Source organism: Heterocephalus glaber, unplaced genomic scaffold (assembly GCF_053883595.1).
Source record: "Heterocephalus glaber isolate CG9 unplaced genomic scaffold, H.glaber_assembly_v1.0 deba00001600, whole genome shotgun sequence".
NCBI lineage: Eukaryota > Metazoa > Chordata > Mammalia > Rodentia > Bathyergidae > Heterocephalus > Heterocephalus glaber.
Genome location: NW_028258372.1, coordinates 45,173,979 through 45,187,263, shown reverse-complemented (window position 1 = coordinate 45,187,263; position 13,285 = coordinate 45,173,979). Strand labels below are relative to the sequence as shown.

The window sequence follows — 13,285 nt, the reverse complement described above, 5'->3', positions numbered from 1 at the left end:
TGGAAACTAAGATGATTTCCACAGAGTTTACATCCCCCACAGGTTTAGTCTGAAATGTTATCACTCACAAAACAAAAAAAACCTGACATTCATCGTAAAGAGTCTGAGTACTGTTATTGATTTCTCCAAAATGTCTCCACTGAAGTTTAACATATTTTTGCTTTTAGACTTTCTGGATGTCCGTGTGGAATGATGTGTGACTCTCTCCAAGTAACACAGAGAGGAACTGTTCTGGGTGCTCAAAAATCTTCCTTACTGTACAGCTTACAAGCAACTGTATCCAAATATTACCTCGTGGGTAAAAATAATTCTCAAAATAATACGGGGTAAAAACAGTTGTGCTCAGTTTGTTTATAACTAAAATCGATTCATCGCAGTGATTTTGTGATTAAAAAATAAAGAACAAGATAAGTGGCACAAAACACAGACTTGTAAAGTGAGCCTTTATCACACTCAGACCCTTATCTCACGAGAGGAAAGGTTCTGACTTCATAGATTAAGGGTGTCACACAGTTCAAAAGGATCTGGAGAATGGGAAGCCTGGAAAATACATTTATTGATGGCAACAGAGTGATGGCTGATTCAATAATGTCCCTTACACATGAAGTGATCATGCTAAAAATAATGAGTGTTCTTCCGGTAAAAGCATGAAAAGATGGAAATGAAACTATAGGAACATTTATTAAGTGCTAGATAACTTGATCCAGTCAACCCACTTAATTCAAAGTCATAATACTGCTGGGTGTGGTGGCACACATCTGCAATTCCAGCACTCAGGAGGCTGAGGCAGGAGGGTTACAAATCTGACACCAGCCTACCCTTCATAGTGAGTTCAGGGTGAGCCTGGACTACACAGCAAGACCCTGTCTCAGAAGAAAAAAATTATAATTCTGTGTTAATTAAGTTGTACTTCCTGATGAGAAAACAGGCTCAGGTGGCTAAAACCTTCCAAAAACTTCTGGCTCAACTTCAACATGTTAAGAGCTTGGATACTGTCATTCAAATTCTTAAAATACTACTCTTCTTGATTTGGAAGTTACATGACAAACTTATAAATAATATTTGGGTCAGAGAGGCCTCCGGAAAATTTTAAAAAATATTTCAAAATATTTGAATTAAATAAAAATGAAAAAAATATATCATCGTTTGTAGAGGACAGTGAACCTAGGGACAAAGGGAAATTTAAAGCTTAAAATGAACATATTAGAGAAGAAGTAACTTGTATAATCAAGCTCTTAAGTTTCCACCTTAGAAAATTAGAGAAAGAACAATTTAAGCCTAAAGTAAGCAGAAAAGAAATAAAGTTAGGGCTGAGGATGTAGCTCAGTGGCACCATGCCTGCCTCGCAAGTGGAAGGTCCTGAGTTTGATCCCTGGGAAAGAAAGGAAGGAAGGAAGGAAGGAAGGAAGGAAGGAAGGGAAGAAAGAATTGAAATAAATGAAATTGAAAACATGAAATCAATAGACCAAACTGCCAAAACCAAAAATTTTTTCTCTGAAAATATCAATAAAATTGGCAAAGTTCTAGTTAGGCCAAACAGGGGTGGGAGACACACATTATTAGAAATGAAAGAAAGGCCATTGTCACTGATAGCATAGACATTAAAGGGTAGTAATGGCATATTATGAACATATGTTTGTAGGGTTGGCAACTTGGATGAAATGAATCCATTTCTTTAAAGACACAATGTATCAAAAACTGACACAAAAAGTAGATAATGTAAATCAGCCTGTCTGCATCTAAAAAATTAAATACATAATTAATAACCTCCAGAAAAAAGAGAAAGCACCAGACCGACATGGTTTTATAGACAGATTTTTACCAGACATTTAAAAAAAGAAACCATTTCTCTACAAATTCTTCCACAAACTAGACATAGGAAGAATACTCTTTGTTCTACAAGGCCCAATTCTGGAACTAGATATGGCTTTACAAAGGAAGAAACTACACACTAATATTTCTCATGAACATAGGTGCAAAAATCCTCAAAAAATATGTTTGGTGATATTTTAGATAAGTATCAAAAGCACAACCCACGAAAGAAAAAAAAGGATTAGTTGAATTTTATTAAAATCAACACTTTTGCTCTGTGAAAAACATGGTTAAGAGAATGGAAAGACGCCCCACGGTGAGGAGAAAATCATGTCTGATAAAAGACGTGTGTCCAAAATATGCACAGAACTCCTAAAACTGAACATTAAGCCAACAAATTAATTAAAAGTGGGCAAAAATCTGAAGACACCTCACCAATGAAAACACTCCCGGAAACTGTTTATTGCACCTGTGAGAGCCGCAGATGACAACAGCAGCTGAGACCCCCCCCACACCTGTGTGAATGGCCCGCGTCTGAACACCTGGCTAAGCCAGTCGCTGGCCAGGGACAAAGCACCGAGAGCGCTCAGCCACTGCTGCTTGAATGCTTGAGGCTGCAGACACTCCGGAAGCTCGGCTGTGTCTTCACACGATGGTGACACTGCCTAGCTACACATTTCTCAGACACATCCCGGTGTGAAGTGACACAGAACTTAATTTGTCCCTGTTTATCTGGCATTCAATACATAGAAGCATTTAGTGTATTATACTTATAAAATTCATTACCAAGTACTAACCAAAGTATTTCACACATTTTACTGAGTCCTTTTATTTTTAAATCGGGAAGGACTTTATTTTCAAATGGGAAACATCATGGAATATTTTGATAATCTATGGAAAGAAAAAGTTGACTTAAATATTACTTTGCATACTTGAGATGAAAGCAGTTCCAAATAATTTGCAATTAAAACCTAATCTTAAGTACATGTATAATAACATGTTATGAAGAATAACTACCTAAATGCTTTTGTAACAACAGAATGTGGTAACTTAGTGATTTGCTAACAAGAATGCAGACATAGCTATTTTCTGCTGGAATTTATATCAACTGCAGTTCTTTGAAAGACAATAAGCCTTGACCTAGATAAAAATGATTTTTTTTTTTTTTGGTACCGGGGATCGAACTCGAGTCTTTGCGCTTGCGCAGCAGGCGGTGAAACCACTGAGCTAAATCCCCAGCCCTATAAATGATTTTTCTGAAAGTACTAAATAACTAATAAATTATCTCTGAGACCATGTTTACAATTCAGAACACTTTTTGTGAACATTTGTAAGCAAGTCTGTTATTTTTGCCTGAAATGATTTCATAACGAAAGCACAAAATGTTTGAAGGGGCTAAGAATTAAACAGCAAGTACTAGATGATACAAACTACTTAAAGTGTAGTTGGAGATGACATTATGAATCCATTTTTGCTTTAAAAAGACTCTGGTTTATTTATGGAGCTAAAAATGCAAAAATAATCAGAGATGAGATGATGTAGCAACTTTAATTTTTCTCAATTTTAGAACACCAAATGTTTAAATTCTTTTTCATATGCAAAACATACTTGTTAAACTGGTTGTTATAAATCTTTCTTGCTGGCAACAAAATGGACAAGATAATGAAATATGAAAAGTACCTACACTCCAGGTCTTTGGGAAACAACTGTCTAATAAAAAAGAATTAAAAATCAACAGACTACTGTTGCCAAATAAAAGCAATATTGTTAAACAATAGTACAATACTAATATGAAGATGAAAAGTCCACATTAAATGAAAGAGCAAGCTGTATAACAGGGCTTCCAGGTAAAGATACTGAGACTATTTTAAAGCTACTTAGCTTTATTCTTGTTATTTAAAAATGTTTATGTGTGGAGTCTATTTTCTTTTGGTGTCAGATGTGACTTAGAATTAAAGAAAAGTGATTCAAACATTTTGATAGCAATATTTTATAGCACTTTAAATGAGATTCTGTTAAAGCTTAAGATCTTAATAACCCTACATATACCCATTTGATATTTGTTTACATAATTGATGTCAGTTTATTTTGTGTGAGTGTCAAATGACACTTGTCAGTGATAAGAATTAGAACTATTTTTATGTATTATCATCAGAGAAGTCAGATGTTTACCCACTCGAGTACTAAAATGTGAACATAAAGGTGAAGAAAAGTAATTTTTAACTCACACAAAATTTATTCTCTGGAAAATTAAACTGGCATTAAAATCTCCTTGGAATAGTAGTTTTAACATTTTTTACATTGTTTACACAGAGGTCAGCAATTTCTTTATATAATATAATTATACAAAAGGAAAAAGGCACCGAGACAATCGGTGTATAGATCATAGAAAAGGAGGAATGAGAATAAAATGCAACACACAGCACATTTTCAATTACATGAAAACAATCAGATATATGCTCATTCTATAACATGGACTGCTTATGCACTCTGTTTATGTTTTTGACCAAATAGGCAAATTAATATGTGACAATAGCACAACACTGTTGGTAACCACAGACACTCGTGTGTGTTAGTAAGGTCCATTAATGGTTTAGAATCACTACCAAATATGCTGGAGACAGTTCGAGACCACAGCAATGTACTTCGTCAAGTTGTGTGGTAGAATTTTGCTCACAGAGCATTTAAACTTCATCGCACTGTTATATCCATTATTAGAAAAATAAGTAGGAAAGCTCTGTAGAAACTATACTATTAAGGAAGCTTCTTGCCTCAGAAAAATGAAAGAAATAGGAAGGGGGTACAGGATGGAAGGAGGGAGGGAGAAGACAGAGTAAGGAAATACTGAATAAAAGATTCCACTAATTGAGTTTTTATAAAAATTACATTATTTTGAGAAATAAAGCACAATGCAAGAGTATTGAGCAGTAATGAGCCTCTTGAGTTTTAGAAAAAGAATAGATCCCAACAAGTTCAAGACTCTTAAAATTCATATAATAACTATTCTTCAAGACTAATATAACCGAAAAGTAATACTTACATACTTTCTTATTTCAAAATTCTAGCAAAATCTAGCCAAAATGTGGCTATATTTTTATGTCAGTTTTAAAGATTCCTCAAAACTGTCGCCACTATGTTCATCACAAAAGCAAAGGTTATTTTATTTTAATAAATTATGCAAAAACATAATAGAGTAATTTTTAAATGCAAGTCACTACTAGAGTTTTTCCATTGGTAAACTTAGTTATATATATGACATCAAAATGTCTTTGGAAGTATCACCATTAATTTCTAGCTGTGCTTCAAATAATTATTCAAATACACTTAAATACTTAAATAAAGCCAATTTATGGGCCAAAGCTACCCTGGTCTCTCCTCAAACAACTCAGATATAATGACAGAATATTGTGAATTTTCTCAATATTTATCTGAAAAAGACTGCCCTAAATAGAACATCCCCCAGGACTCTATGGCATTTATTTCAATTTATTTGTTTTCTATTTTTAAAAATTGTCTGTTTAAAGAAATACGTGAAATTATAAAACTTAGAGGTTTTAAACCCCTTCTCACAAAATCTGAAATAGAGAATGTGCTAGCTCAAGGGAGGGCGAGGGGCATCAAGAGGAGACACTGAGACATCCGGACTGCGGCTCTGCGTTCACAAGCTGGGCCAGGGCTTCGCTGACTGAAGCCAGGCAGGTACCAGGTGCCACCCGTGTCAGGGCTCAGAGGGCCAAGGCCGCCCGGGAGGGGCCTTTCCCCCCCGGGGCTTCTATATGCCTGTTAATACAGGTTCTGGGCAGGGATGAGTATAAATGCCTTGAGGAGGTGAACGGTTTGGTCATACTAGCAACTCTGCGGCCGGGCAGGCGGGCACATTGAGCAGCTGACAAGGGAAGGCTTCAATGAGGTCCAGGCATCTGCCTTCAACCACATGTGGACGGCGAAGAGAAAGACAAGGGGGAAATTCCTATTATTAAACCAAAATCACATTTAACTGTTTATAGAAATGAAGATGAGTGACATCTGAATATACATGCTTAAAATTGACAAATCATAATACACAGTTTTGGAAAGTTATTTTTCAGTATAATGGAATATTGTGTGTCATCTCTTTGGTATTCATTTTAAACACACTGGCAGATGAAAGACCACATGTCAAAGAAGTCAACAGAAAGGTGTTAAGGCTTTTCTTTTTAAAAGTAGTCTTGAATACTTAAAAGACACACTCAAATATCAGATAATACCAAACTATGTTTACTGATAATCAGAATAATAAAGCAAGGGCCCTAAAATAAACCAGTTTAAGATTGAGATTATCAAGTTGATCGTGAAATCATGTCAAACACAACGTCCAGCTACCGGCACAGCAGTGACTTTGTTCTCATAATTATTTAGAAATTTTCACGTTCTAAGAGGTTGAAATTCTACAATAAAACCATGCCCTGCATTTTGGCAGGCCGAGTCAGCCTCGCTCTGTGCTCCAGCCCATACAACATCCAAGATGACACAGTGACAGTGTCTGCAGTGGGCCTTGTGCGGTGGGAGGTACTGCTGCTCGCTCTGTGCTCTCTGAGGCTGCCTCTCTGTCCTCACACTGTCCGATCCATGTGTAAGGCAGAAGGGTCAAAGTATCCCTCCTGTATTGGTCCTGCTCAGCTGGGGTCCAGTGTGTGCATGTAGGAATTAGAGGGAAAAGGCAGGGAGGAAGAAAGAAACAAATGCTACTTAACAAAAGATCCATACCAGTCTAGGGAGGAAAAGAAAACATCCATTTTTATAATTAACTGATTATCCTAGCCTGTCAAACTCTATCACTTTAAGATATTAATCTAACCTCAAACTATGACTAGATTAAGCACTAATACATCAGCAGTCACAAAGCAGCCTACTTCCACAGCAGTATGATTTGAAAAACACGGATAAACTCTCTTCTTAGTGTGCTTATTACAGATCTTCGTGGGGGGAAAGAGCTTTCAAAGTGTAATGCAAAGTATTCTATGAGGGATGGAACCGTGGCCACACTGAGATGAGGGGAAATAGAAACTCTGATGTGCTTATCCACGGCACTTATCTTCAGGGGAGGTGAGACTACTGTATCTGTTGCTGTTGGACAGAAAGAACCCTGAGGAAGAACAAGGCAATCAAAACAGAGACCAGAGCAGAAGTGGTAAAATGACCGCTTATCTGACAGCACGAGACAAGGGAGACAGCTTGGGAGGAGGAGCAGAAGGCTGGCTGCACACCAAAATACGAACCACTGCCTACCACTGCCATTGTACGCGTGCTTAAGAGGCCAGGCCAACTGCACTTACAGGGCGCACGGAGAGCACTACTTACATACCTCCACAGATGCTTAGCCTTGTATCTATCACTGTAAAGACAATTCAGTGGGAAGTATTTGCATAAATGAATGAAATGCTCCAGAATCATAAAACCAATATAATATGTTTACTACACCAAGGGACATTTTGTTATCCTGAATGTAAATGGACAGGCACTCATCTTAATTTTTCCACGATATTTCTTTTTAAGGAAGCACAAGAAAATGATCAGCAGCACTAACCTCAGTCTTAACCCTTTCATCGCTCACACTTAAAAGGCTTAATCTGTAGGCAACAAAACATCGCGATCGATGATTCTATGTACATAACTCTGCCTGTTCCTCTCAGACAAGATTTCCTGAGCGAGGAGCTAAACAAAATCTAGATTCCGGGCCTTCCTTCCAGGTGGAATAAATCTTTGCAGGTGGAGTTTTCAAATACAAATTAAGCACTCAAGATAATTCTTTAACTTACCCTTCTTTGGGAACTATTTTATATTTCGTCCTGGAGTTTGATGGGAGCCTGACTCATACTCATTCGTTAAGTTCCAACACAGGTGTTATTTCCTCCAGGAAGATTTTTCCGAATTCCATGTTGTACTTTTCTAATAAAGCCAACAGTGCTCTCTGCACACTTCGTGTTAACACCTCGCTACGCTACAGTGAAATCACACCACTCTGGCTCCTCCCCACCTTAGAGCACAGCCCCCAAAGGGCAAAGACTCCAACCAATCTCATACCTCTGATCTGTAGTCCCTAGAACAGCACATGGTGCACAGCTGGTCCGCTTATAAATCTACATGAAATGAAGGAAAACGAATCCATGCAGAAAACAGATTCATACACAATGGAACTTACCTAACAAGATTACAGATTTCTTCCATAAAGAATTTAGTTCGATTCAATATTGTGGGCTTACTGTGACCAGCAGGGCACAGACAGACAACAGGATGAGGCACTGCTACGCAAGGGGAAAGAGAGCTATGCAGCAAACCTGGCTGCAGTTCCTGCCAGATCTTAGAGAACCCTAACAGAGCTGTGGGCTGCGGTAAGTAGAGGAGGCCAGTCCCTCCTCACCACTGGCGGCGTGCAAAGTGGTCCAGGGGAAACAGCTGTCCTCTTCGCAGGGTACGATTGAAATACCTCGTATTCCCCAAAGTGGTCAAAAAGCAGAACAGGGTGAATTACCTCCAAATCTTCAAAAGTAAAAATCATTACAAAGTACGACACAAAAGTACTATTTGTGTTCTGAGAAGAAAACAAATTCTCACCTCATTCTGACATTCAGTTACTGATACAATAAATGTTGTTCCTTTTTTTTTTTGCAGCTGTAATGTGTGCAGTCTGGGTTTCAGAATTATGTGTACCTGGGTTCTCGCCCCGGTTCTATCAGTTACAGAGTGCATGACTTAGGAAAGTCTGCTTGGCCTTGCTTTACCACAACTTCTTCACTGATAAATGCTGATAATATCTCATAGAGTGCTGTGGGGTCAAAATAATAAATCATTGTCCTAGGTCGTTAGTAAATTGTAGCTATTACATCAGCCTTGTTACACATTTGAAGGGTGCCGATGATGTTCTAAAATTTGTTTTAAAAATGCTTTGAATCATGCTTAAACTTGTGCTCAAAAATAAGTTTGGTTTGTGATAATGACAGTGATGCCTACTTCCAGTGTCAGTCACAGATGAATGAGGACTGGAAAGAAAACAAGAAATGAAACTTGTGGCTAATAACTATCAATGTGAATTTCCCTATAAACTGTCTAGTCTATGTAGGTAAGCAGTAATTTTATGTGAACAGATCTGTATTTCTATTCATATCTGAACAGGGACTGTTCTCGTGGCATCCAGGGTGTATATTTTGCGAAGCCTACCTATTTTTCAGTTCACCTAAAGTTATTTCACCGTGATGGCACCTGGCCTCCCCGTCTGCCTTCCTTCTGGAGACACCATCCATTCTATTCCCTCTCCCGCTGGTGTGGATTCCCCGATCCAAGAAAGGAAGCCAGTGACTTAATATACAGCCCAGGCATCTGCACAGGCTGATACAGCTGCCCTTCTAGGCCTGGAGTTAAAATGTGTAGCTTAATCAGGGTGGTTTAGATGGTTTTCCATTGGCTTCTCTTTATTCTTAATTTTATTTTTATTTTGGTACCAGGGATCGAACTCGGGCTTGTCTTTTTAAAATTGTGGTCCAATTTATTATTTTTGTCAGACACAACACTGTTGAGCCACTGAATGTGTATGATAATATGCAAATGGCTTCAAACAAAATGTGGATAGTACGTGAGGACTTCTGACAGGGAGGATACTACTACACTAAGAAACTTGTCTACTGATTTGAAATCTACTCTGTCTCGTGGGCAGTAACGAACACCGACACTCTGCAGCTCCATTGCAAGGGCGCAATTCCAGGAGGAGACCTGCAAGCGCCACGGGCTGCCATGTTTGGGTCATCGGACATAAGGTTTAGGGGACTCTGGCAGAACAAGAAAGTGAGCTGTCTTTCTCAAGTTTCTGGGTCAACACCGTCTGCCCAGTGGGCCCCTATTTGCCAGAATTACTGAGATACAAGGTTTTGCCCTTAAGATTTTGTATGAATTCAAGCACACAAAAAACATCAGCACTGTCTCATACACTAGATTAAGGAGAGCCGAGTGGGTCTCCTGAACCTATTTAACGTTTTTCTAAAGGAAAAAAGACCATTTTACTCTAATTACTCTAAGTTGTGTCAATGCCCAGGGGGAAAGAAAGATGTATATTTTGCTGTGTATGGAGGAAAATGGAAGCAAATAGCACCTAAAACCAAACATAGTATCTAGTAATCGTATGACAGGAGAAACATAATCTATAAACTCAACAAATGTTTTTCTATTCAGTTATCTGAAAAAGCCTTTACAGATCCATATCATACATGGACATAAATATATTGTGTGTGAAATGCAGGTACAACTGTGACAACAGATACACACACAGAGAATTTATAATCTTTGAGGACTTGAGGGTTGGGTGGAAGGAGGGTGTTTCCTGAAATTTTTTTAAAAATTTGATTCTTTTAGGCCATGAAAGTTTTCATACTCATATGTGATGAATCCCTAAGAGTACGTCAAATCACACACACAGCTAGAGGCATAGTCTGAAGAAAGGTAGATTTAACAAATAACAGTTAAAGTCTTTTTCTCATTAAAGGTGAAAGCACCAACATGGTCTTCATAATGCATTTGATTAAGCTTTGTGACAGCCACAAATAAGATGGTAATGCTTGTTATGAGGAAGACACCAGTTGTTGACAATGCAGACAGTTGTTTGAAAGACAGGAAAGGTAACCATGTCGTGAAGTGCCTAAATCTGGTTTCCCAGTAAAAGCTACATGCCCTCTTAATACTTAAGTGAGGTATTTTACTATCCAATTCATGTTCTAACTCGATAACCCAACTCATTAATAAAGAAATCCTAGAAAAATCTCATTGATATAACAACGAAGGATGAATTTTCATTCAACTTAAATGCAACTCTGTAGCATACATTCTTAAGGTTCATGGTGCCATTTCCATCTTTCCTTATAACTCATGTGTATGAAACCACAGAGCTGCCCTTTGTTAAACTAAAAATTATAGGAGTTAATGGTCTTTTGGGATTCTTTTAAGGCCTTTCAATAGAGCCAAGCTGAAGTAATAATATCTATGCATGGTTTTGTTATTATGACAATAAGAAGTTCTAGCTTGCATAATATATAGTACTTAACTGGGACTAGGAAAAATGATACACTACTTTTTAGTAATTGGTAAGTAGTACATTTTTGTCTAGTTTAACTAGAAATGAGAAAAAAAAGAAAACGTCTTTCATATATATAAAATGCACTCTAATAAAGTATGTGAATAAAATTATATAATAGGTAAGAAGCAAAATTAAAAAGAAAATAGCTTATAATATTCCTGATTAATCAGTTCCTAAATATAAAAACAACAAATGAAAGTGCTTTGCCATTAAAAAAATTAGTACATTATACAATCGCATACTTTCCAGGAACTAAAGGTCTGGTGACACTGTTCTGAGGAATCTTTACATTTATAAAAATCAAAGGCCGAATTTTGCAAATACAACCACCAAGCTGTATGAGCAAATTTCACGTACAGGAAAGGCACAGATGACATCACGTTAAAGAACATTATCTGTAAAGTTCTTAAAATCGAGTCACAAGTCACTGGAAACTTTGTAAGGAATCTCAGAACTGTTTCTAACTTGATCTTCTGAATCAGACTGAGAGCTGGAGTCTTCACATCACAATATAAATTCTTCAGTTTAATGAAGATTTAAAGAAGAGCTTCTTACTTAGATTTTGCAGTGTTAAACACTCAGACCAGATAAAGTTTTCTTTAACTGGAATTGTTTTCAATTTTCAACAGCTTATCTACTGTATTTTCCAGTTTGCTTCATTTTTTTCCCACATTGCTACAATTGTAAAGAGTCAATCATGGAAGAAATTCTAAATCGAAGTAGGCCTCTACTGGCTTCCTACACTGGAATACAAGAATACAGGAGGTGCTTCCAATGGGAAGTTCCATAGTTCTACAGTACAACCTGTCTAAAAGACTTGCAAGGGACCAGGACTTGACTTGGTCTCTTTGGAGAAAAGCAGAGGCAAATGAAGACATAAACTTAAAAACACCTTAAAAATTCCTTTATGAAAATGAATGCGTGCTTCCACTTAGATTTTGTGCTATGGAAAGGAAATGAGACACAATAAAACTAAGGGTACAAAAAAAAATTTTATCAGAAATAAAAACAATTTTCTATGTGATTGAAACCCTTCACCATCAGATAGCATGGTGATCTCCTTCCCCTTAGAAACACCAGGGACCTGCCAGTCAAAATACGTTTTACAGATGCTATGAAGGGTGATACTAAAATAGTGTTATAACCCAAATCATATAATCTCCCATGAAATTGCTGGCTGTTTTGCTAAAGTAAAAGTAACCTCAAATCAAAAGTGAGCTGTTAAATCCCTGGAGGACTGTTTGTTCAACAGTAACGTCCTTTCTCAGTTTTGTCAGCCGGCTCCACCACCCAGGGCACTCATTTGGGTCAGCAGCTGATGCTCTTCCCACGGAGTTTAAAGCCTTTGGCAGAACGCTGGACAGGACTCTCCGAACGAGCTCTTCTGGTGGTGGCCAGGTGAGCACAACAGTGCGGGGTCCGCCGACAGCCTGCCCGGGGGACGCCCGCCCCACCCAGCCGTCAGGACTCCAGTAACGCGTGCCACCTGCACACCTGCTGGCCTTTGGACTCCTTCATCTCAGTCCAGTGACTGAGCTCCTCCTCCCCTGAGCTGTTCAGACCCAGAGAGATCCAGCCTATCATCTCTTTCCTCTTCATGCTGCGCTTGTTATACACAGACAGGATAAGCGTTACATCAGACAGCTGGAAAAGGGCCACTTGGAACACGAAAGTTTCCTTGTACACTGGATTTGGCTGCCCTCTGCGGATGGACGTTTTGCATTTGGACATCTCTTGACCCATGGAGTTCAGCAGAGTTAACTTAACATATGTATCTAAAGGGGAAAAGACACCAACATACCGCAAATATCATTTGAAACAAACTCAGAACAATTTCTCATAGTAAGTGCTAAGAATATTAAGTATTTAGACTTATAAGGATATGGTGTATACCATGTTTAATAGAAATTTAACAAATTCCAGTTTGATGTACGTGCTCATAAAATGTGCCAAGTACAGAGAATGCTATGTAGGCCAAAAATGTTTTGGGACTAATAATCTCCTCCCCTCACTATCTCTACATGATAGAATTTAAAGGTATACCTCATAATCCTTCCCGCCCTCCACCCACCGGACCTCCCACGACCACCCCACCATCACTGTAGCATTTAGCTCCACCAGCAGGACACCACGGCATTAATAAACACTTAGCAAGCTCAATTAGCCACAACACTGGAAAGCATTCCACTGTGTTTTCAGAGAGTAAGAATAAACAGACAAATAGAAATGAAGGCAAATGACAAAGAGGAGAAGAGGGAGACAAGAATGCAAAGATGACATCAAAACAGCGTAGGATGAAATGTCAAAAAAATCTCTGCATGGATGTGGTTTTTAAATATATTTTTAAAACGTTTAAGGGCTAAAATGAAGCCA

At 38.1% G+C, this 13,285-nt stretch overlaps 1 protein-coding gene across 12 annotated transcripts in view; it reads right to left on the bottom strand.

Moving 5' to 3' along the window:
* Positions 1 to 4,025: 4,025 nt before the first annotated feature.
* Syt14 (synaptotagmin 14) overlaps positions 4,026 to 13,285 on the bottom strand; it is a 243,251-nt gene continuing 233,991 nt past the window's right edge. For 11 of the 12 annotated variants that reach the window (XM_087194213.1, XM_004862011.3, XM_004862012.3 and 8 more), the window contains one exon: positions 4,026 to 12,687. In XM_087194213.1, coding sequence (XP_087050339.1) covers positions 12,374 to 12,687 — 314 coding nt within the window. In that variant the 3' untranslated portion in view covers positions 4,026 to 12,373. The remainder of the gene's footprint in view (positions 12,688 to 13,285) is intronic. The other variant, XM_087194208.1, reaches the window with a different exon arrangement.